Below are 24,821 nucleotides of genomic sequence, written 5' to 3'. Positions count from 1 at the left end.
CATGGGTTAATAATATATAATTGTTAACAATGAACAATCATTCATAAAACAATGATAATGGCACGAACAATAATACAGGGATGATGATAATATTGATGATGATGGCACGTGACCAGTCCGGTGCAGGGCTTCCACCGAGGGAGGGGGAAGCGAAGCAGGGCCGCGAGGACTCCTCAAACCGCGTGACAAGTGACGAGCGCGCTCGGCTCTTTTCGGCCCTTCCCACCCCGCACGTGACGTAGGCTCGCTCACCGCCGAGAAAGAGAGAGAGGGAGAAGGGAGAAACCTGCGCGCGCCGCCGTCGCCCCATCCTGTGCTCCCAACCCGACGGGCGGATGTGACGTTGCCGGGCCGCTAGGTTGCTGCGCAGTTCTCTAGAGCAGAGGGAGGGAGGGAAGGAGGCGGCGAGGCTCAGCGCGGAGGCGGCTCGTTCTTGTGGTGGTTGCGGCAGCGCCCTCCTCCTCCTTCTCCTCCGCGTCGTCTTCCTCCTCCTCCCGCCGCAGGCCCTCGAGAACCAGAGCGCCACAGCCGGGACAGGGTCGCCGCCGTCGCCGCGACGACGACCAGCTGCAGTTCGGTGAGGGAGGGAGGAAAGGAAGGAGGGAGGGAGGCCTCTCTCTGCGCCAGGCCAAGCCAAGGATGCTGGGCCCAGCCAAGGCCTTGTTTCCCGGCGCCCGCCGTTTGGCGTCTCCTGCCCTTTCCACAAGGGCTTGGCCGCCTTCCTCTTTGCGGGCAGATCCCGTTGCAAATGGTGCGATTGCCCCCACTTTTAGGGTCGGGGACAGGATATATTTAGGTCCTCTGCACAAATTATCTAGTCTTTTATGTGTGTGTCGGGGGGGGGCGCGTTATTTTGTGCTTTGCGCTCTGTGGTAATCGTCGTTAACAAAAGAAAACGGCACGTACAAGGCTTAAATTTTGAAGCGGTAGCAGTGAGAGTTGCAGCCGTTATCCTGGCTGCCAATTGCGAAAGGCTACATCACACTGGATGCATGAAATGGACGGCCAGATGTTCAGGCTGCAAGCCTATGAACCTCCATCGGGAACATAATGAATTATATTAGTAGTAGTAATAATACTTTAATTAATACAACAATAGCAACAACAATAATAATAAAGCTTTATTTGTATACTGCTCGATCTCCCCGAGGGGACTCAGGGCGGTTTCCAACATATGTAAAACATTCAATTACCAAACAAAAACATACATAAAACCACAATAAGACATCAACATAATTTCTTTTAACACAATATACTCATTTAGAGTTAAAGTCTGTTTCAGTACTAATCCATTGGGTAAAATTAAATTACCAATGGACAAAATTCCAAGGTGGGCCTAGACAGCTGTGAGAGGCTGGGCCAGGGCTTTTGCAACGAAGTGACATGGATAAGTACAAACTGGTGGCCAGGATAGAGCCTGGGTTGCTCAATCTTAGGGCCTGTAGGGCAGCTATGAGACTTATTTATTTACCATATTTATATCTCACCTTTGTTAACCCTGGGGGTGGGGACTAGTGCAACAATAATAATACTTATTATTAATACATGCATAAGTAGCTGTTAACTGTGGGTCCAATTTATGTCTCTTAGGTGGAGACTGGATTTTTCTTAGGTCCTCTTTACAATGAGAGAAGGCAAAGAATTACCAGTGTAAGGTTGCTTGGGACAGCAGCTTGAAAGTAGAGTTGAGGCCATGCATGGCAGGGAAGAAGTAGCATTTAGCAGCAGGAGTTGATTTTGCCCCCATGATTGTGCAGTATTGGACCCTTTCAGACAGGCCCTATATCCCAGGATTTGAGTCCAGATTTTCTGCTTTAAACCGGATTATATGAGTTTGCACTACCACATGAACAGAAAATCTGGGATCAGATTTTGGGATATAGGACCTGTCTGGAACAGGCCTGAGATATACTTGTTAAGGCTGCAAGCCTATGCCCCTTCATCTGGGAGTCATCAATTAATAATATTTGTTGTATTATTAATAAATAACTGTTAACTGAGGTATACTTATTAAGGCTGCAAACCTACATTCCTTAATCTGGGAGTCATACATTAATATGTCTTCGTTTATTTCCTAATAAATAACTTTTAATTGAGACATGCTTGTTAGGACTACAAATCTATGTTCTTTGATCTAGGAGTCATGAATGAATTATACTTATTATATTATTAATAGATTACTACTAATTGAGTTATACTTTTGATTATTTATTTATTATGAATAAATGAATACATATAATAAACCTCAGTTAAAACTAAATGGATGTGTTCCTGGGCATTGTTTCTGTAGCAAAAATACAGTGAGCCCTTGGTGTCTTGTTGGGGTTTATTTTCAGGACTCCTAATGAATACCAAAATCTGTGGATTCTCAAGGCCTGTTATATTCAGTGGCATTGAAAAAGGTGTTCTTTCTATGAAATAGCAAAATCAAGAGGGGACTGAATATTTTCAAGCTATAGGTGGTTGAATCCGTGGATATGGAGGGCTGACTGCAATATGGAAAGCACAGGGGTAGGATCCTTTATCACAAAAAAATAATGGTTCAGTATGTTTCAACAAACTTCTTATCCAAAAGTAACAATATGCACATGTGAAATGATGCAGCCGGCTCAAGCAAGCCTTCCCTGATTTCCAATTTTTAGAGATCACTTGAAAGCTTCTTTGAAAATGCATGCAGGATCAGCACCCCCACCCCTTTAATGATTTCTGTTTTGGTGACCAAACGTATAGATCTATGCTTTAAAAAAATCATACCAGGGCTGGGGATGGGTGCTGGTATGGCAAGCCTATCTATTATCTCTCCTTTTTTGGATGTTCTGTAAGGGACTCTGGATGGGGCTGCTGTTTGCCTATTCTGGGGTGGCACAAACATCCATACACAGTTTAGGTTTGGACTTCTGTAGGTTTGATTATGCACAGATTTGATTAAAAGTGGTCTCTTTAGGAATCTCTAGGTCTCCAGTGTAATTCTTTCTTCAACCTCCTCCAGTTATGTGAGATGACTTACAGATTTCTAGAGAGATCATGTCTCTAGGAATATCTAGGTCCTCCAGTGCAATTCTCTGTTCAGTGTCCAGTGGAAGTTGACCATAGAATCATGCTGGAAAACCTAAAAAAATCCTAGAGGAGTGTTATCTTGGATTTTTAAAAAACCAATATCTTTATTTGCAATTTTTCACTTTCACTGGGGTCCTGTATCCCTAACACCAGGGAATGTTGACGGGTGACTGTAGTAGAATAGGCTAAAGTAAATTTCAACTTTTTCCTACCTTAAGTTTAATTGCATTGCTTATTGCAAACACACTGTTGCAACCAGACTGAAAGTCTGTATTTTTTCAGCTCTCCTTTACCACGCTCTGGGCAAGCATAAAAGGACCTTTTTAAAAAGGCACTTATTTGTAAGAAACTTGAACTGAGTTATGCCTGAACTTTCAAGGAAACACTTGTGATCAGATTGCAAGAATATAATTCTCTGCTGAAGGACACACTTGATTTGGTGAGACTTGGTTTTCTTCAGGCAGGTAGGGTTGTGCTGTGCCTCAGTCTTGCATGCACATACATACATGCTACAAGGTTGGAGTTGTGCATGTTTCAAACAGGTAATCTGAAATGCAGATACAGTACTTGTGTTTTAATCCTAGATCACTGAGTGCTATAGCTTTTCACAAAAGTACATTTGTATGTAGCCTTCTGTGATATGCTTACAGCAGTCCAGATGTTTTGTTATTTACCATGAATATTAAATATTCCTTAAAGGCAGAAAATCACAGGGTAAGCAATATTATTACATGTGTGTGAGTTTTGTTTCTTTAAATGAAGAGAGTTCTCTCTGAATGAAATATATTCACAGGCCTTTTAGACTGATTTGCAATGGTTTACTTTTGTCTAAACTACTGTCAGTATACTTCTTTATGAAATGATAAGCCTAAAGAATTGGCTTGTATTTTCAGGTTTGAATGGTAATTGTATAGATATGAGTTGATTTTAGCATATGTTTTAGGTTTTAAATTGTACATTGTATTGTATTCAGCACTGATAGTCACTTTGAGTCACTCTTAAGAGAAAAAGCAGCATATAAATAAATATGTATCATTATCTTCATCATCTCCACATTTAAAATGATCATGGATAGAGAGGTCATTGCCACATGGACACTGCAATAATTCCAATGCCTCTTCTATCTATAAAGACTGTAGATACTCTTAGTCTTTATAGTTGGATGAGAACATTCAGATAGGTCCAAAATGTCCCCATTCTGAGACGCATCATTTAGCGCAAGCATGGGCTAACTCTGGCCCTCCAGGTGTTTTGTAGTTCAACTCTCAAAAATCCCAGCCAACTCACCGGCTGTTAGGAATTGTGGGAGTTGAAGTCCAAAACACATGGAGGTCTAAAGCTTGCCCATGCCTGATTTTAGTGTGATTTTTCAGAAGTTAAAAATTCATAGGCACCATCTTTATATGGTATTATATTAATAAAGCAAATGCATTAAAGGTGCTTGTTGCTGCCATATCCTTTCACTATTCAGTTTGAAATAGAGATATGATGTGGTGGTGAAAGCCAGACCCACCTCACCCCCCCCCCCACCCCCGGCAAAGTATTTTGAATAGAAAAATGGCAGATTTTGAGGAGTAATGAAATAAATCACATGAAATATATTCTCTGGTGTTAGTGACACACTACCTAAAACAAGCTTTTGTTTGTTATATTGAGATATTCAGCCAGCATTAAGTATTGTGACTATATGAAATATGTCAGAATTATACAGTACAGGCAGTTCCTGAGTTACTAACATCTGATTTACAAAAGATTCATAGTTAAGAAGGGGGGAATAGGAAGTAAGAGATAGCTACCTCTTGGAAGGGAAATTTACTCCTGAAAGAGTTATCACGGGGACAGGTGTCTCCACTGAAGCTTTCTCACAGATCCTTGTTTCCACAACAAACCAAAAAGTTCAAATTCAAAATCCAATGCTCACAGGGAGAGAAAGTGAGGTGAAATCACTCACAGCGAAACAAACACTACAGGAATGTTAACACTTCCCTATGCTATTCAAAGCTTGCATGCATATGCGCATACACACACGCACACACATACACACATATAAACACATGAACACACATTTGGTTGGAGTTACACTTAAAGGTGTACCTGTTCCAACTTACATAGACATACAACTTCAGAACAAATCTACAGAACCTATCTTGTTTTTAACTTCAGGACTGTCTGTATTTTATTTATTCGAAAATTTGTGCATTCTTCCTTTTTGTTGTTGTACAATCCAGATAACTAAACACATGCAGGTTTGGTTTTGCTATCATAGTGTGAAACAGCTGGCAACTAATGACTATAAAAGAAAGATGTAAAAATGCTTAACCATGAAATAGCAGCACTAAACATAATAAATAGTTCAATTCTCTAATTTTTATAGTTTAACATATCAATGATAATGTAATGTGAAAATGGTAATGTAATTTTAGGATTAAGAAGGCATTTTCATTTCCTTCAAAAAGTTCTTTGTTTGAAAAATGGTTCTTTTCATAACCTTGGTTTAAACATTTCTGGAAATTTTGTCTCTAGTTAATGGATACTACCTTTTCTCGTTTTATGGCCAACTGGATAATTATCCCAACCTTCCTATGATGATGAACAAATTTCATTCTGATACCAATTCTCATCTTGCAATGAGACCTAATATGCAGCCTGTCTTAGTAAGCTGCCCTCATAACTTCTTATTTCAAAGAGAAATGCACAATCCTTATGTTTTAACATCTGATCTGCTATATAAATCTAGTCAAATACATTTTAGTCTTTAAACAGACAGCTTATATTTTCTGAAACAGGAGGAAGTCATTTAAATGTAATCACAATGTAAGATGTTGTTAGTAGCACCCAGCTAATTTGACTAGACTTTCTGTCTGCTCAAATATAATCTTTTAGAGAAATCTGTAATTCTAAGTGTCATAAAACTTCCACGCTCATAAAACAACAGCACTTCAAGTAGTGTTTTCTGTGGAATACATGTAGTTCAGCCTTCAGGCTGAAAGGAGCCTGACTTTAAAAAACCTGCACATACTTTGTATGCATCAAACAGCTTCATCTCAGCTGACTTTGCACAGTCCTGCTAGTAACCACATGAAAAAATGCAAGATTTTTATATACAAGTAGCATTAATATCCAAAATAACTTATAAACTGCATGTTGTGGGAAAGTACCTCGGGGGCACTGACCTAGGTATAAAAGGCTCATTTTTTCCTCACCCCAAATACAAGAATACAGCACTTTTAAGCAATTCTGTAAGCTCATTTATGCATCAAAATACAATCATTCCAGAAACTGGGATCAGTTTTACTAATAATTTGTTCAGTAAGATTATTGTTTGTTTCTTTGATACAAAGCTTTATACAAAGCTTCAGACACATACAGAAAAATTGATCTTGTTGAATTCAGTAAGATTTAAATACCATGAAATGGCTACAGCCCAACCTTCTTAAACAAGTATAGAAAACAGTTAAGCTACTGGGGGTTAAGTTCTAGGGGCTAAGTTAATAGGATGATTTTGATGCAGATTTTTGTATTTATATAAGATTGTGGCTGATAAATTTGAAAATTTATTTTTGTGTCACTGCACAGTCTTATAATAGAGTTTCAGATTAAATCATCCTGTAGTGCAGTGGTTCTCAACCTGTGGATCCCCAGGTGTTTTGGCGTACAGCTCCCAGAAATACCAGCCAGTTTACCAGCTGTTAGGATTTCTAGGAGTTGGAAGGCCTGGGGACCCACAGGTTGAGAACCACTGCTATAGCTGCAGTTCAGTACACATTTGTTCAGATGTAACTTGTTGGATTTAGTTGAATTTCCAAGTAGGTATGTATGGGATTGCCTTTTCTATTTATGATAGATACGGAGATTTTCAATTGTTTTCACCTGGCTAAAGTGACCTTCATTACCTTCATCACTGTACAGTCAGTTTGGAAGCATATGGAACAGATTACCATGGCTGATAAATTTGAAAATTAATTTTTGTGTCACTGCACAGTCTTATAATAGAGTTTCAGATTAAGTCATCCTGTAGTGCAGTGGTTCTCAACCTGTGGGTCCCCAAGTGTTTTGGTTTACAACTCCCAGAATTCCCAGCCAGTTTACCAACTGTTAGGATTTCTGAGAGTTGAAGGCCAAAACATCTGGGGACCCACAGGTTAAGAACCACTGCTGTAGTGCCTTTTGAACATCTAGGATAGGTACTAGTTTGAGAAACTAGTTTATGATTCAGTCAACTTACATATAAAAAGGCACATTTATTTGTTTTAGAATAGAAGATAAATTGCCATTTGAATAAATATTATTTAGGATGAATTAAATATTTTGGATATATCCTCTAATTGACTATAATGCAGTTACTTCAGACTCAAGACCCACTTCTAGCAATGATCTGCAAAAGACTTGAACCATCAGAAAGCAAAAGTGTCACTGGCTGGATCTTAACTGTATATATCCCAGGATTTGATCCCAGATTATTTGCTTTGAACTGAATTATGTTAGTTTCCACTGCCAGGTATCCTGGGATATAGGGGCAGTGTAGATCCAGCCTATTGCAGCCACTTGTAGACTTTTTGGATTTTGTAATTCAGAATTCTGGATAAGGGATGCTCAGTGTTTAGTAACATGGCAAGTCTGATCAAGAGGACTTTCAACTAAATCTTTTGGAAATTGAAGATGGTAGCCCAAACACCAGCACAAAAACAAGCCCTTAACTAAAGGATGTGAATTCTAGAGGAGAAGCTGAGGGAAAGAATGGGATCCACAATAAGACTGACAGCAAACTAATAGGTGAGATTTTTTTTTCGTGTCAGGAGCAACCAGAGTTGCTTCTGGAGTGAGAGAATTGGCCGTCTGCAAGGACGTTACCCAGGGGACACCCGGATGTTTTGATGTTTTAACCGTCGTTGTGGGAGGCTTCTCTCATGTCCCTGCATGGAGCTGGAGCTGATAGAGAGAGCTCATCCACGCTCTCCCCAGGTGGGATTCAAACCTGGAAGCCTTCAGGTCAGCAACCCAACCTTCAAGTCATGAGGCTTTTATCCCCTAGGCCACCGGAGGCTCCTATAGGTGAGATCAAACAATGCTTCTTATGCACAATTTGTGAACAGACTAGATGAGATTGAAGTCCCAGTGCAGGAAGTAAATTTGAATGTGTAGATATAATGGGGACATGACTGAAATGTGACAAGATCTATTCAGAAAGGACAGGTGTGGCAGAAAAGGAAAGGGTTGAGAAAGATCATTCTTTGTTTCTAGTCATTCTTTCTTCTAAAATCTACCCCCTACACCAGGGGTCCTCAAACTTTTAAAGCAGAGGGCCGGTCCACAATCCATCAGACTGTTGAGGGGCCGGATCATCATTTGAAAAAAAAAAACCCGAACAAATTCCTATACACACTGCACATGTCTTATTTGTATTGCAAAACAACAAAAATGAAAAACAATACAATATTTAGAAATCAAAATAATTTTAACCAACATAATGCTATCAGGATTTCAATAGGAAGTGTGGGCCTGCTTCTGGCCAATGAGTTAGTCAGGTTAATTGGGATTGTTGTTGTTGTGTGCCTTTAAGTCATTTCAGGCTCTGGGCGAGCCTAAATCTAAAATTATTTATTTATTTATTTATTTACTACATTTATATCCCGCCCTTCTCACCCCAAAGGGGACTTAGAGCAGCTGTGTGTACATACAATATATTATATTATTAGCATAGCACTTTATCTATGTTTTGAGTTTAGAACCTATGATGTGCACTTTGCTAATCTACTATTACAACCTCACTGTTTTTGAATTCTATGTTTTTAATAAGTGTGTTTATATTCTTTTTGGTTAATGTGCAAATATTACAATTGGTGCATGTTATTGTTTATTGATGTATTGTATATTGTTGTTGTTTTGCATTTGATATTTCTGTGAGCCTCCCCGAATCCCCTCCGGGGGAGATGGTGGCGGGATACAAATAAACTTATTATTATTATTATTATTATTATTATTATTATTATTATTGCACAATATTAGCATTATATATTACTATATTGAACTATACCACTATATTGTAATATTATATGTAATATATAACATATAATTAATATTATTATATGGTATTATTATTAGTATTATATTGTATAAAATGATAATATTATTATCAATATCATATGTATATACAATATATTATATTATTAAAACTGATATAAAAATATTATATTATAAATGAGGGCGGGGGCCAGGTAAATGACCTTGGAGGGCCGCATCCGGCCCCCGGGCCTTAGTTTGGGGACCCCTGCCCTACACAGTTTCTATATTTTCCTCATTAAAGGTTAGACATTATGGCTGTATTCTGGTGAGCCTTGCTCCCATGTGCTCCTCTCTCCTTGGTATTTACATATATATATATACGTGTGTGTGTGTGTATACACACACACACACGTACATACATATCCTTGACCTTTGTCGTTTAGGACCAAGTTATCAGAATGACTGCTTTCATTCGTATGAACTTGGCAGTGGTTTAAGATAGCATTGAAAGCTCTGTTTGGCTTGCCTTTGAAATCAGTTTGATTGGTGGTCACTTGGGACAGTGAGCCTTCTTCCTAGTGCTGGCCTCTTTCTTGTGGAATTACCTTCCAAGGGATTTTTTTGTTCATCTCCCATTGTTTTATAGACATTTTAAATCCCATCCAAAGCAGTGTATTTAATTTAAGTGCTATACTATTGGTCATTCTACTCTTTTGTTGATGTTTTGTTTTTGATAGCTGTCAGATATTTTAAAATATTTTATATTGTATAAATGCATTTTTAAACATATTAGAAAGTGAAGAACAAAAAGAGAGATAGCTCACAGTGAGACCATTCATGATTAAACCATTATAACTATAAGCATATAGATTAATTTAAGCAATCCATGTCAAAGAAGTAGTCAAATACAGAGAGTTATAATAAAATGAATAGATATAGAATCAGAATGGGAAGGGATCACACAAGCATTCAGGTCCAACCCTTTGCTCAGTGCAGGATCTCCAGCTACAAAATTTCTAGTAGGAGCTGTCCAGCATCATTTTAAAGAATAGATTCAATTGCTGAACCATTTTTACGGTCAAGATATTCCTACAAATGCCCAATTGAGATCTACCCTCATGTAACTTCAAACCATTAGACTTGGTCCTACTCCCAGGCAGCAGAGGACAAGCTTGCACCCTCAATGAGACATATTTTATGGTAAAAATTCAATCGTATTTCCACTCAAGTCTTCTCTTTGCCAAGCTCAGAGTGCCCCACTCCTTCAGCCATTGATATGTTTTGTTCTCCATACCTGATACCATATTTGTTGATGTTCTCTGTACTTGTTTCAACTGGATATATCTTTCTGAAAATGTGGTGCATGAAATGGAATGCAGCACAACAGATAAAGCCTGACTATCACAGAGTATAGTGAGACTATTACCTCCCTTGAATCGGAAACGATGGTTCTGTTAATGCAGGCTTAAATAGTATTTGCCTTCTTTGCTGTATTGTGCTCACTTATGATCATCTGATAATAGTAGAGCAATGATACCTTCAAATCATTGAGTAAGAGTAAGAGATGGCTAATGTTTATTTTTCCAACATTGTTGTATAAGTCACTTTCCAGTATTTTGGGCTAGGTGCTACACCTTTTGTGCATTTAATATTTACATTTAATAAAGCTCATATATCTTACAATGAAGCTCATGGATAATAAAGTTGAGGGTAGATGGGAAACTGGATCAAAAAGGTTAGGGAATTCATTGTGTCTGAAAGAAAAGTAATTGTTTCAGACAATGAAAATGTTGTAAGAGAATGAGGATCCTTTGATTTCATAACAGATGCAGAATGGAGATTTTAAAATAATTTTAAAATTAGCAATTTGTTGTTGTTAATGTTGTGCGCCTTCAAGTTTTTTCTGACTTAAGGTGACCCTGTTTGGTTTTTCTTGACAAAATTTATTCAGAGGGTTTTTTTGCCCTTGCCTCCTTCTAAGACTGAGAGTGAGTTGCCCAAGGTCACTAAGTGAGCTTCTATGGCTGAGGAGAGAGTTGGTGTTCAAACCACTGCTCCATGACAATTATTTTGTGTTTGTGTGTAGTGAATTAATTGTTGTAGAATGTTGTTTTCATGCTTCTTGGTAACATGGTTTTTAAAATTACATAATTATCCTTTTAATGCTCCACTCTTATCTGTGCTATGCTTGAAAAGTCCTGATATTTCAGTGGGCAATGTGTAAAACTGCTTATAATAACTGTTTCAGATCTCATAGACAATTGCAGTTTAATTGAAATTAAGATCCCAGTATTTCTTAAGACATTTCTATAGAGTTCAGTTTCTTTGCAGCTACCCTATGAATAATTAGTTGAGTGACCTCTAGATTCCCATCCTTAAATTTCATTTGTACTTGTTTTGGGGGGAAGACTGGAAAATCTGGTTTCCTTCTAGAGTATGTTTCCAGAAATTAGTATCAAAAGGAACCCTGTACTTGGTTTCATCCATGTCAGTAAGTTAGTTTCATCCATGGTATAAATTGTTTTAGATTCCAATGTCAAACATGTTGGAGATATGTCCTCGCTGTTTACCTGGTGTACTTATTTAGAGACTGTTCTGAGAAATGTTTCATTTTGAGTGGAAAGAAGTACTCAGATATTTTGGTTGTTTACAAATTTATATACTCGGTTGATGATACAACTGATATACAGTAGAGTCTCACTTATCCAAGCTAAACGGGCCGGCAGAAGCTTGGATAAGTGAATATCTTGGATAATAAGGAGGGATTAAGGAAAGGCCTATTAAACATCAAATTAGATTATGATTTTACAAATTAAACACCAAAACATCATGTTTTACAACAAATGTGACAGAAAAAGCAGTCCAATACGCAGTAATGTTATGTTGTAATTACGGTATTTATGAATTTAGCACCAAAATATCACGATATATTCATAACATTTACTACAAAAATGGCTTGGATAATCCAGAAACTTGGATAAGCGAGGCTTGGATAAGTGAGACTCTACTGTACATATCTTTTTCAAAAAAAAAGCCTCCATGGCATATGCATACCAGTGTGAGCTTAGAATACTGAAGATGTGACAAATAAAATGAGAATCCTTTTCTTTCATGTATCACTTCAACATGAAGATGCCATACATTTTCTAAATAAACCACTTTTCTCTTATAGTTATTGAAATCATGAATCCTGTTTATAGTCCTGGTTCTTCTGGGGTTCCCTATGCAAATGCCAAAGGAATTGGTTATCCAGGTATGTAACATAATATTGTATATACACAACCTTCCTATTCTCTAGACATACAGTAATTTTAATTTTACGTTGTGCTTTGTAAGAAGCAGCAGTGCATTAAAAGAAAGAAGTACATTAAAATCTCAGTCCTTTGAAAGTTTGATTATGTGGAATTAGCTGAAAGTATCTACAAACACATACTTTTGATGTATTTTTTCATAACATTTTCTCTTGGATGGTTTTATACATCAATAGATATTTAGGCATCTGGCAGGTAAACTTGACCATTGCACATATAATACAACATTGAAATAGATATGTAACAACTTTCATTGTTTCGGTGTATTATATGTAACACTTATTTTTAATGCATGCCATGTGAAATAGAATGATGTTTTTCAAACTGTGTCAATAGCTCAGTGGTTCTCAACCTGTGGGTCCCCAGGTGTTTTGGCGTACAGCTCCCAGAAATCCCAGCCAGTTTACCAGCTGTTAGGATTTCTGGGAGTTGGAAGGCCTGGGGACCCACAGGTTGAGAACCACTGCTATAGCTGCAGTTCAGTACACATTTGTTCAGATGTAACTTGTTGGATTTAGTTGAATTTCCAAGTAGATATGTATGGGATTGCCTTTTCTATTTATGATAGATGCGGAGATTTTCAGTTGTTTTCGCTAAAGTGACCTTCATCACTGTACAGTCAGTTTGGAAGCATATGGAACAGATTACCATGGTTAGGATATAATTTGATAAATATCTAAAATTTGCAAGGATACATTTCTTCTGATCTGTAATCATTGGAGCCACCTGGAATATACTTGTGTATCTTTTTTTTTAAAAAAAAGTTGGAAGATTTGTATATGGAGGTCTCTTCAGTTTCTAATGTTTCAAGTGCTGTTTTATTAATATAAATTATTCTGACAATCATGGTCTATCGAATTTGATTGTCTGGCATAAGCATAGCTGTTTTGTGCCCTGTACTGTTAAATTTCTAGCCAAACAGCTTTACATAGTAACATTGAGAAGAAATAGTACCAAATTTTGTGGTCATCACTGTAGTGTCAGAAAGCGTGCTAAGTGGTGTAATGTAATAGCATAGCATTCACTGCTAGCAAGGATTACGGTCTGAAATTTCATCATATCTGAACAAATTAAAGTTATTTAAATTAATATTCAGCTTGATTGGAAAACAATATTTACAAATGCTTCAATAATACTGTGAAAGTTGCTTTCTTCTCAGCTGGATTTCCAATGGGCTATGCAGCTGCTGCTCCTGCCTATTCTCCTAACATGTATCCTGCAGCAAATCCTACATTCCAAACAGGTATGTCCTCGGAAGCATTGTAGATGTCAGTTACCTGAAATATTGAAACAGTTGTTTCAGACAAACATTTATGAGATCAGTGAGTTCTGATACAAAGAAATAGAGAATCAAATTGTTTGGAATTGCAGGGCCCCATTTCTGACCATGCTGCATGAAGCACAAGGGTATTACAGATACAGCTTTTCCCTACATTGCAAACAGTACCATATATTACATCTTTCACATTTGTCTGTCATGCAGTCTGGAAAAGCAATAGAACCGGTGAGAGTTGGAAATACTAAAGTTTTATAAATAGTGCAGAACTTGTTAATTTTTTTCTATTTGCAGCCCCAATCATATAAATATCTAAAAGTGCTTCTAGGTGATGTTCAGAAAACTTTTACTATTGCCAAATTTTTCAGGACCCCAACATTGAACTAAAGAAACAATCTGAGGTCAAGACCCACAGTTTAAGAAGCAGTGGTTTATATTTATGTAATATTTAAGTGAAATGGCTTTTCAGCCATTTTTACATTTACAATGCTTATATTTATACAGGTTACACACCAGGCACACCATATAAAGTTTCTTGCTCACCCACCAGTGGTGCGGTGCCTCCCTATTCATCATCACCCAACCCCTACCAAACTGCAGTGTATCCAGTCCGAAGTGCCTATCCTCAGCAGAATCCATATGCACAGGTAAAATGTATAGATTTGTTTTTTTCCCCCCATTAACTTTATAGCAGATGTAAAGGCATTAAATAATTCTCTTTTTGGTGTTTTCTATACAATGGCCATTTTTTATTATAGCAGTATATGCACATTGTGGAGAATTCACTAGTGAGAATACACAAATGAAAAGGCAAATCATATGAACTTAAAATAGGATTCTCTGCAGGCACAGATTGCTCCATGTAAAAAAAGGCTAGTATGTTTTCCTTTGCACTGTTTTCATATGTCCCATTCGTTAAGTACATTTGTGGGGGATTTTTAAAGCTTTATTCTTGGGCGGAATATGTATGTATGATTGTTAAATATGTTTTTAAGTGTCATGGACATTCATGGATATTTGTAATGTGATTAATGACAAAAAAACAATCTTTCCTACCTCTCACATGTTCTGGCAAACTTCTAGTGTTGTCATCCCTCTGTGCTTTTGAGGCTTTGTTCCTCAAGTAGGTTTAAGAAAACTGTGGTCACGTATTTCTGAAAGCAAACAACTTCAGGAGGAGATATTACATAAAGATTTTTAACTTCTAAAAATGGTCTTATTCTATATGATCTAAATACATGTAAAGCAGCAGCATTGCTGAAACTTAAGCAGGTCTATATCTGACATGTTCATGGGGAGTAGGCAGCTTACAAATGTTATGATAGATTCAGTTTTTGGCCAAAAAAAGCTCCATTTAATATGTAGATAAATATGATATAAAATTTATTTCTTTTTAAAAAAATCTTGAAATCATTCTCAAGTTTGATAAAGTCACTTGCCAACGGTTCCTGTCTTCCTTTGGCTGTAAAGCTTTCTTCTGTCAATATCAGCTCACATCTTCAGGCTGGATTCTTGCCTCCCCTATCTCATTATGACTAATTACTCAGACATAGTTGGCACTGAGGTGGTGAACTTGCACCTGGAATGTACCACTCAAATGATAGCTCAGGATTTAGGTTATCTTCCACACAAAGAGTCACTTCACATAAAGGTTGGTTGTCAAATAAAAGCTTAGTCCAGAATCCTGGAGTTTTATGTGCAGCTTTTTCAGTAATAAGGAATATGTAGGCCTTGATCTGTTACACCTAGACTTAGGTTTACTATCTCACTGGAGGTTGTGTAATAATTGGATACATTGGATAGGATATATAACAAATTGTAAAAACCAATTATATCTATGTACAGGCAGCCCCTGAGTTACGAACAAGATAGGTTTTGTTTTGTTTTCTGTTGTTAAGTTGAATTTGTATGTAAGTTGGAACAGGTACATTTTTAAGTATAACTCCAGCCAAAAAACCGTTTGTTTAGTAGAGCATGGGAAAGGGTTAATACCCCTGTAACATTTCTTTTGCTGCCTGTGCCCCCTATTCAGGAGATATCACCTCATTTTCAGTCCCTGTGACAATTGAATTTTGTAAACGTTGGGTTGTCATGGAAACAAGGATTGGTGAAAATGCCTCCCCATGATAACTTACAGGCATGAATTTCCCTTCCAAGGGGTAGATGTTCCCTCTCTTTCTGTTATCTCACCCCTGTTTGTAACTAGGAGTTGTATATAAGTCAGATGTTTGAAACTTGGCACTGCCTGTACATTGCTTCTCACAAACTGTTGTTATGGGAAAAATATAGACTTGTATACCACTTGGTGGTAGCTGCTGGTAATATGTTACTTCCAGACATGCATAGAAACAGAAGATTGGAATATACTCTGCCTTGGACAATTTGTTTCCTCCTGAGGCAAAAATAAATCCAAAAATGATGAACAACAGTTGACCTTGCATACAAAATAAAATTCAAGAAGTAAACTATTGTATTAAATTAGTGCAGATATTCAAGGGTAGGGAGGTCTAGGTAGAGCAGCTGTGCTTTTTGTAGAAGGAAAATTAGTGCATTGGAAATTCAATTAGTAATTAACAAAATATACATTATTTTCTTTTTGAAACACCAATTTCTGTCTGAGTTCTAATGGGAAAGGATAAGCCTAGCCTACCTTATAAAAAGAGGATGTTATCTTTCTGGTTTCATGTTTCTCTGTTTTCATTTCCATAAATAAAGGGATTTTTAGGGTCTGTGCCTTTTCAAAATGTATAAAGAATGGTGATAGGATTATAGTAAACTAATTGTGTGTTTTCCCCCTTACAGCAAGGCACTTACTACACACAGCCTTTATATGCAGCACCACCCCACGTAATTCATCACACTACAGTTGTGCAGCCTAATGGAATGCCAGCAACTATGTATCCGGCACCAATTCCACCTCCCAGAGGAAATGGTGTCACCATGGGAATGGTGGCTGGGACCACAATGGCAATGTCAGCAGGTACATAAATGTTTCTTATATGCTTCATTTGATGGTGTTGCTATTATGCCTTTTCAGTCTGACCAACCTGATGTAACATGTAAACTATCAGGCAACTTAGAATAATTGATTATTTTGTGCCTGAAAATCCAGCCAATATTCTTGACTAATGTGACTCATGTTAATTTTCTGTCTGTGAAGCCCCTTCTTAATGTGCCCACCATCCTGAGGCAGTGCGGTAACCTCATAATAATATGATTTGTGAGGAATTTGATGCTCATCCACTTCAGTGGATAGTGAACCTGGAATGTGATATTAGAGCCTTTATTCATGTATTTATTAAGATATTTTTCTGGCTTATTCCTAAAGATCTCATTATCTTTGTTAATTCATACCCTGAACCCATTTTAATAGCATTCATTAGGAACAAACTATTTTTTGTAAAGCAGCAAAATAAAAGTGTTTCAGGCAAGAGGGAAATCCATCTAATTCAAATCTTGGGCTGTTCATAAAATTTGCTCAGTAGCCTTCGACCAAATACTGTAGCCTAACTCTAATTATTTTCACCAAGAGTAGACCCATTAATTGTGTAATTTACAGAAGTGTTGATGTACCGAGTTCCATTTATTTAAATGAGTCTATTCTAGTTAAGTTTAACATTTGATTTTGAACTTTGTCTTAATCCTGAATGTGAATGATAAACATGCCTCCTTTGTATAAAGTAGTGGTTCCCAACCTTTGATCCTCCAGGTGTATTGGACTCCAGCTCCCACAATTCCTAACAAATGGCTGGGATTTCTGGGAGTTGAAGTCCAAAACACCCGAAGGATCAAAGGTTGAGAACCACTGGTATAAAGTGTTGGGGAATGAAAAGAATTCAATTTTTAAATTTGCAACACTTTGTTATTTCAAAGAAGTTCTGGTGGCTTTACTCACTTCTGCATTATGTCTGTATGGAGACAAGTACAAGACAAGAGCAACTGATAATAGAAATACATTATTTTCTCTTCCCTAGGCACCTTGTTGACAACACATTCCCCAACTCCTGTAGCCCCACATCAAGTTACAATGCCCACTTATCGGGCCCCAGGAACTCCAACCTATAGCTATGTGCCCCCACAGTGGTGATTACCATGCAGTGTAAGTATTTGTATATTTTTAATAATTGTAGCAGCTTCTTCACTGGATATCTATCATCAGTATTTATCCAGTTCCTTATCCATAATAGCTATGAGAAACAGTTTTTGCAATATTACAAAATTTACCTTGAAAAACTGTTGAATTAAAATAGTAATCCTTAATCTAGTAATTTTTGCCTTGTTGCAATTCTTACCATGTATTTTTTTAAAAAAGAATCTTTTCTTATCTTGACATCCCCAACATCAGTTTGAAACATCCTTGGGCATTTTGACATCTTATTTGGACATCATTCTTTTATATTACTATACAAAATAATTATTATATCTTTTCCATGCAGTGTGCCCAAATTTTGACCTACGTAGCATGTACTCTTTTACAAGCTTATCTTTTGCCTCTAGTTTCAAAACCATATACACTTTTAAAAAAAGATTTCATAGTATTTTTCTGCTTGGCAGGGGGGTTGAACTGTGCGGTCCTTGGGATCTCTTCTAACTCTGTTTCTGAATTAGATGTTCTGTTCGTCTTAACTAGAGTTTTCCCATTGCCTCAGTTGGGTTTACTTACACGTTGATTCAGTATTCAACAATTGATTGAAAAGATATAGTTGGAACTAATGAACAGGCTGTGACTCTGTATATTGCATCTGAATGGCACCTGTTCTTGGAATGAGGAATAGATTATGCTGTATTAGGCTAGATTGATAGATAATTTAGATACCTTCTTGCCCTCCTTTGAATCCAGGTTTGAAGATGGGAGATATGCAATCAAGTAACTGAGGTTTAAAAGTTGGTGCTGAAGCCCTCATGCCTCCAACCAGGACTGAATTCTTCTGAATGCTTGCAACCCTTTGCTAAACACTAATTCCAGATCACTGAAGATTTCCCAGTGCTGCATATCTTACATCTTGGAACTCCAACAGTTAGTCTTAAAGCAAATCCTGTTTTGTGGACCGTCTTGCAATTTTTAGCTAATTATAATGATTAAAGGGAGTATAAATTTATTGATCATATCTAGTTGAATGCATGTCTAAAACTCACAAAGCTTGCTCAATCTACCTGCTGTGACTGATGCAAAAACCGTCATATGCAAAATCCAAAGGAGCCGAAAAAAGTATTTTACAATTAGTATCACTAATGCACTGTTGTAATGTATGCAGGGTCTTAAGGGGTAGAATTGTGACCGTGATTTTTTTTTCATAGTTATACATTAGGAAATGCTTTAGCCTTTTACGGTTGATGAAAGCACCAGTTAAAAGGGGCCCAGTTAAGTGCTATTTCCTTTTCTAGTTCAGTGACTCGAAAATGAGTTGGTAGTTTGGGGGGTGGTATCTTACAGAGCTTCAGTTTACCATACATACCTTTTTCATTTCTTTTTTTATTCAGTGTTATACCGACATTCTTAAGGATGAGAATGAAATTTTGTAGGAAATATGTGGTTATCAGTGGAAAAAGTCTTGTTGTCTAAAGCATCAAGACATTCTAATTTCATTTTTGCCTCCTAGAATAATCAGCTTTAGATGATTATTGTGTCCAGAACAAATGTTTGTGCTGCCAATAGTATCAAATTTTCTTTTGATTCCAGCTCTTCCCCCATCCTGCAAATGTGCTAGTTCTGATTAGTTAACAAAATTGCAGTTCAAACCAACTTGTTTTTTGGACAATGTTCTATGGTCAATATTTTGGCTCAATAGGAAGGAATTCAGTAGCATGTTCTGAAGGAAGTTTCCACATTTGATCCATTAAAGGGAAACAAACCACTTATATCTTTTTATTGACTTGTTTTCCTTGCCCCATGAATGGGATTTAAATGTTTTCCAAAGTAAAAAAGTAGAAGTAAATTAGAAAGTGATCAAGTAGTTATCCATTTGTGAATGGTATTCCTGACACCAGCTTCTTTGCATGCTATTTACCACCTCAGTTGCATGTGGAAAACAAGAATTGAGAAAAGTGATAGGTATTCTGCTGCAGCAAACCACACCTGAACTCCTTGCTTACAGCTTTGAATTTCTACTGAAGTACCTCAGTCAATGCTGTGGGAATATAGGGCTAGTCTTAGAATCATTTTGTGCACCAAAATTATTACGGCTTTTAAAGATTTTAATGGCAGTGCTAAAAGCAATCAAGGGCTTCCTTTAAATTGGCATCCATTAGGGAAACAATAATGGGACTTTATTTTCCCCCAATATTCCTATCTGCAATAAATTGTGCAGCATATGGTCATAAAATATTCCCTCTTAATATTGATATTTGCCTGCTAACTTACACTGTTAGTAGAGTATTCACTAGTTTCTGGATTTTCTTTAGTTGTGAGACTGAAGATGGCTTTGATTTACTTTTGGGATAAACAGCTTTTAAAATCAGGTTTTACAGCTACTTCATTGTAGCACACATGCCGATTTTATTGCTGCCATCCCCACATTTTCTTGGGGCATGTGGCTTCAGCATCTCAAGTCCCAGTAGAGTCTGAAGCTTGATTACTTTATTTTTTACAGTAGGCAGTCTTTGATTTTTTTTTTACTTAAGTTTTTATATTTTCCATGGATCATTCTAAATAACCCCCCTTGATCCAGATGCTTTTAGCACAACAAAAATCAAGACATTTAATTTTAATCTTGAGCACTTGTTGCAACCTAGAAAATTCCCCATATAGTGGGCAAAACAGTTCCTACCATTTGAATCTTTTCTGCTTTGAATGAGTCTGCTTAGTTATTCCATTTGTGAGGTCTTGTTTGTAATTCTGGTTTGCAAAGTGCTCCATGGAGTAGTGATCCTTCAGTAATGGACAGATGTTCAGCCTAGCAAGTCTTTAAAGTATTTTTCTTGCTACATATAAATATTGTGAGCTTTGAAACACAGCTGTGTTGGAGACATGTTGAAACAAATGCAAGCACTGCCCCCTCCAGTCTCTTTAACTTTGGTGCCCTGATATTTTTCAGCTAATGCAGCACTTTGTGAATGGGAAGGACAAGTTATAATTTATTCTCCTTGAGTTTCAGATTTCTAAATGCTTCTTCCTCCTCTTTTGGACACAGCGGTAGCAACAGCCTTTAGATGATCTCACCTGAGCACTTTTTTCTAAGTTGTGTTATGAGATTCATCTGCAAAGGAGGAATAGTACTTCTTGCAAAAGTTACTGCACCTTCCATAAATTCTAATCTGGGTGGTTGGGAGGGAGAAGGCTTGTTACTGGATGTGGTTCCAGGCCTTCGGTAGAGTCCGTAGGGAAGTAACCAAAAGCACAGTGAAGAGAGGATGTATATAGCTTGGTATATTGTTGCAGATAATAGAAAAGCATGACTATGAGACTGAAAATTTGTACTGAAACTGGGTTATTGGCAGCAGAAGGCTGTTGTTAAATTCTTTCTCCTGCTGTCAATCCATTCCCTGTTTAGAAATCCTGTGGGGGGGAGGGCTTACGCGGGTGGGCTTGGGAAAACCTCAAATTCTTAATACGTGGCTGCATTGGAACTCCCTAGAAAGCTTTAAAGGGAGCTAATGCAGTGTAGACAAGGCTCAAATCAAGCTGCTTTCAAATGAATGCAGCCTTAAAATATACTTAGAAACGAATTTTTAAAAATTACAGCAATAACAGAGAAAACGGAAGATCTGGGCTTAATTTTACATGTTATGTTTTTGAATAATGTTGAAGGTATCCTTTATGAGACATTGCCAAAGTAGATAACACAGTATTCTGAGTGTCTTTAAAACACTAGCAAAATAGTCGCATTCTATGGAAACATCAATTGCCCAAGAAACTGATAGATATAGTCAGTGGTATTTAGCATTAACCAACTGACAGGAAACTATTTCTCTTATTATTAATCCTGTCTATAAATGTTTAACTAAAATCTTGCCATGTAAAGTGTCTTGATGCTATATGATGGAGATAATTCTGGTAGTTAGAAATTCACTTCAGCCAAATTCTTAAAGCTGAAAAGCCACTTTGAAAACACAACATTTCTAATCTATGTAGCTTAAAGTTTATGGCACAGTATTTGTTTAGCGATATTCCATGGCGGCCGATCTTCAGAGCTATTTTCAGTGAATACTGAATTGATTAGGCCGATCTTTCTCCTGTTCCAATGTATTTCTGATAAAAGCATTGGTTGAAAATGGTCTTACGAGACTAGTTTCATTTTGTTGTAATTAAAATGCAAGGGATCTTAGATGCCACTTTTGTTCTAGACACAGCTGAAAATTTCACATCCATTTATATCTCAATGTTGACATGATTGGACTAATACCTATACTTAATATATCGTGACTGCATTTGGCGGGGAAAGATCATTCGTAATCAGTAACTTTTAAATAGTTGTGACACGTGCATAGCATTCTCTATTGGGTAATCTTGTTAAGCAGTGTCAAGGGAATGGAAACTGCTCTGGTATTACGCAAATTTTCTATCTGTGCATGTAAGGCACTAAGCTTCAAATCCAGAGCTTGCTTTGTGAACTTTTTTCATGTGCACATGGAGCTTTCCTGCAAGCTGCCTCCCCTGTTGACTCAAATAGAAGGGATACTCTCTGTGGATGTTCCTTTCCAATGTCTAAAACTCTCACTTCCATTTAGTAGAAAGGGAAGCTCATGCAGGCAAGGGAGCAACTTGTGTGCAGTGAAACAACAGTGAGAAAACTCTTGGTTGGACTACAAGTTTTCATCAGAACTGGAGAAAGATAACAGATAAGCTCATTTTAAAATTAGTTATCTCCAAACTGTTTCCTCAGAATGGCGAAGACATTTTACTGGTGCTTAGGGGATATTAAAACGCCAGTCATATTTCATGTGGCATGGAAATATTTGAATATCCCAGGATAAGGAGAAACATATCAAAATATTCTTAACAGTTGCTCTTCAATTACCTGACACCAGTATCTGTGTGACTTTTTCCAATCTGATGTGACTTTTGAGCACTTAGCAAGCAAACTGGGGAAACCTCATTTAGCTTGCTGCTGTACAGACTTGTTTTTAGTAGAATGGATTTGTTAGTGGGATTTTATTGTAGTGCTATTATTGGCTGCCCTTGTGGGGTGAAAGGGGGGGGGAGTGCATGCGACAGAGGTGCAAGAGGCCCCAGTAATAGTGTTTGTTATGAAATAGGCACAGGTTTCCTTTTTTATAATTTTTTTAAAGACTGTCTTAAAGCAGTTGTATTGGTACTTTTTCCCAAGTTTAGGTCAGTGTTGTCTTCCAGAACAAGTTTAAAGCATCACATTTGCATTGAACTTTTGCATCAACACATAGGAGTGGCAATTCCATTCTGAGCCAATTGTGTAACATCCATTTTTATTTTTATGCAATCCAATGAGTAGACAAGCTCAGAGTTAAAATTCTTAAAAGCACGTTTATGTAACAGGAATTGTTATGTATTAATACTTCAGTTTTCAATAAAGATTGACTGTGTTGCTTATTGTGGTCCTTTAGTCTTTTTTTGTACGGTTGCATACCCAAACTCATTTTAGTGTTTGCTTGTTCTCTTCAATCCATTTAAATCCTGATGATCTGTTGGGCCTGTTGTCGCTCTATCCACACCAGCATGGATTCCAGCTTTATATCATCTACAGCAATGGTTCTCAACCTGGTGTCCCCAGGTGTTTTTGGCCTTCAACTCCCAGAAATCAACAGCTGGTAAACTGGCTGGGATTTCTGGGAATTGTAGGCCAAAAACATATGGGGACACCAGGTTGAGAACCACTGATCTACAGTGAATCAACATGAGCAATAGCTAACTTTAGGTGGGAGCATGTTAAACTGGAATTGGCTTTTGAGTCCTAGCTGTATACAAGTTTCAGCCTTTGCTCTGGGCAGGATCATATCTTAAATGTCAAAAAACAGTTGCAAGAAGTTTCCACACTGATGTTCATATATTGAAAAATTATGTGTGTACATGTGTACAAAACAAAAACAGTGCTGCCTTTTATTATTTTTAAGGTCCTAAACAGCAGCAAAACTAGCAAATATATCCTTAAACTGAAAATATATAAGAAAATAGAAAGTAGCAGGCAGTTGTGTTACTTAGTATTAGTCCCCATTCATGTTTCTTTTGAAGTCACCATCCAGGATGCAAATATGGAGACATTGGTTTAATCTAGACTTGCGCAACATATGCAGTCCCCCCCCCCCCCAAAAAAAAAAAGGATTTCAGGTAGTTTGAAGAGGCTGCCACTCTCACTGGTTCCCCTGCGACCACTCTTAGGAGTTGTAATTTCATAAGGTCTCACCAAACTACAACCCCCATGATTCCTTTCCAGCTGAGACCATTCCCTTCACACCCAGCTCCAACATGGGTAAGGTGGAGAGGGAAAGGCAGCCCAAAGAAAGAGAAGGGGAGGCAGCCCTACCTGGAGGCATTCTTTTTACTTATGCCATAGAGGCAGGCATCCTCAAATTGGCTTTTCAGCTGTTTGGGCTTCCCAGCCCAGAAATACTGAACACTGAATAAGCTGGCAAAGGCTTCTGGGAGCTGGAAACTCACAGCTGGAGGGCCACTGTTTGAGGATGCTTGGTCTATACTGTAAATGCAGCCCCAGCCCAGGTTCCCCTCCAGGCCTGGCTTTCCAGCCAGAAGGGCAAGCTTTAGGGCGCCTCCAGTTCCACTTTCTAGGTTGAGCTCTAGTAGCTCTTCTCCCCCCCCCCCCTCTTCATTCTCTGGATGTATGGGTGGCAGTCATAATATAGCTGGAGCAGCAGGGGAGGTAATGAGACCATCCGGTGGGGCAAGGGGTGATACAGCTGAAGAGACCTGGAGTTGCTGGATGTAAGTTGGGGACCTGGATAGATCCATCAGAAAATCGATCTAGCAGATGAGAGCACCTTGCTTGGCCAGCTGCTCCTCCCAATTATATTGTGCCAGTAAAGGTAAAGGTTTCCCTTTGACATTAAGTCTAGTCAAATCCAACTCGGGAGGCGTAGTGCTCATCTACATTTCTAAGCTGGAAAGCTGCCGTCCGTAGATCGCTAGGTCATGTTGTTGGCATGACTGCATGGAGCACCGTTACCTTCCCACTGGATCTACTATTGATCTCATATTTGCATGCGAGAAGCTGGGACTAATGACGAAAGCTCACCCTGCTCCGCGG

General features: G+C 37.9%; 1 protein-coding gene across 2 annotated transcripts; it reads left to right on the top strand.

The window, feature by feature from the left end:
* The first annotated feature begins 308 nt into the window (after positions 1-308).
* Positions 309-23,150, top strand: fam168b (family with sequence similarity 168 member B). Of its 2 annotated transcripts, none has more exons than XM_008106484.3 (7): positions 309-577; positions 12,233-12,313; positions 13,516-13,614; positions 14,152-14,294; positions 16,450-16,627; positions 17,622-17,746; positions 18,488-23,150. In XM_008106484.3, exons 2-6 carry the CDS (start codon positions 12,244-12,246, stop codon positions 17,732-17,734), a joined length of 603 nt encoding a protein of 200 aa, XP_008104691.1. In that variant the 5' UTR covers positions 309-577; positions 12,233-12,243; the 3' UTR covers positions 17,735-17,746; positions 18,488-23,150. The 2 variants fall into 2 exon arrangements, with proteins under 2 accessions (XP_008104691.1, XP_003218445.1); XM_003218397.4 differs by having other exon boundaries at positions 315-577; positions 13,531-13,614.
* The last annotated feature ends 1,671 nt before the right edge of the window (positions 23,151-24,821 follow it).

The sequence above is a fragment of the Anolis carolinensis genome, chromosome 3, assembly GCF_035594765.1.
Source record: "Anolis carolinensis isolate JA03-04 chromosome 3, rAnoCar3.1.pri, whole genome shotgun sequence".
In the NCBI taxonomy this organism is placed as follows: domain Eukaryota; kingdom Metazoa; phylum Chordata; class Lepidosauria; order Squamata; family Dactyloidae; genus Anolis; species Anolis carolinensis.
Note: the sequence above shows the minus strand (reverse complement) of the source record. Positions and strands in the feature narration are given on the sequence as shown.

Coding starts and splice junctions, on each gene's coding strand:
- fam168b (XM_008106484.3), top strand. CDS start 12,244: ATGAATCCTGTTTATAGTCCTGGTTCTTCTGGGGTTCCCTATGCAAAT. Junction 14,295..16,449: donor AGCAGAATCCATATGCACAG/GTAAAATGTATA, acceptor TCCCCCTTACAG/CAAGGCACTTACTACACACA. Junction 16,628..17,621: donor CACAATGGCAATGTCAGCAG/GTACATAAATGT, acceptor TCTCTTCCCTAG/GCACCTTGTTGACAACACAT.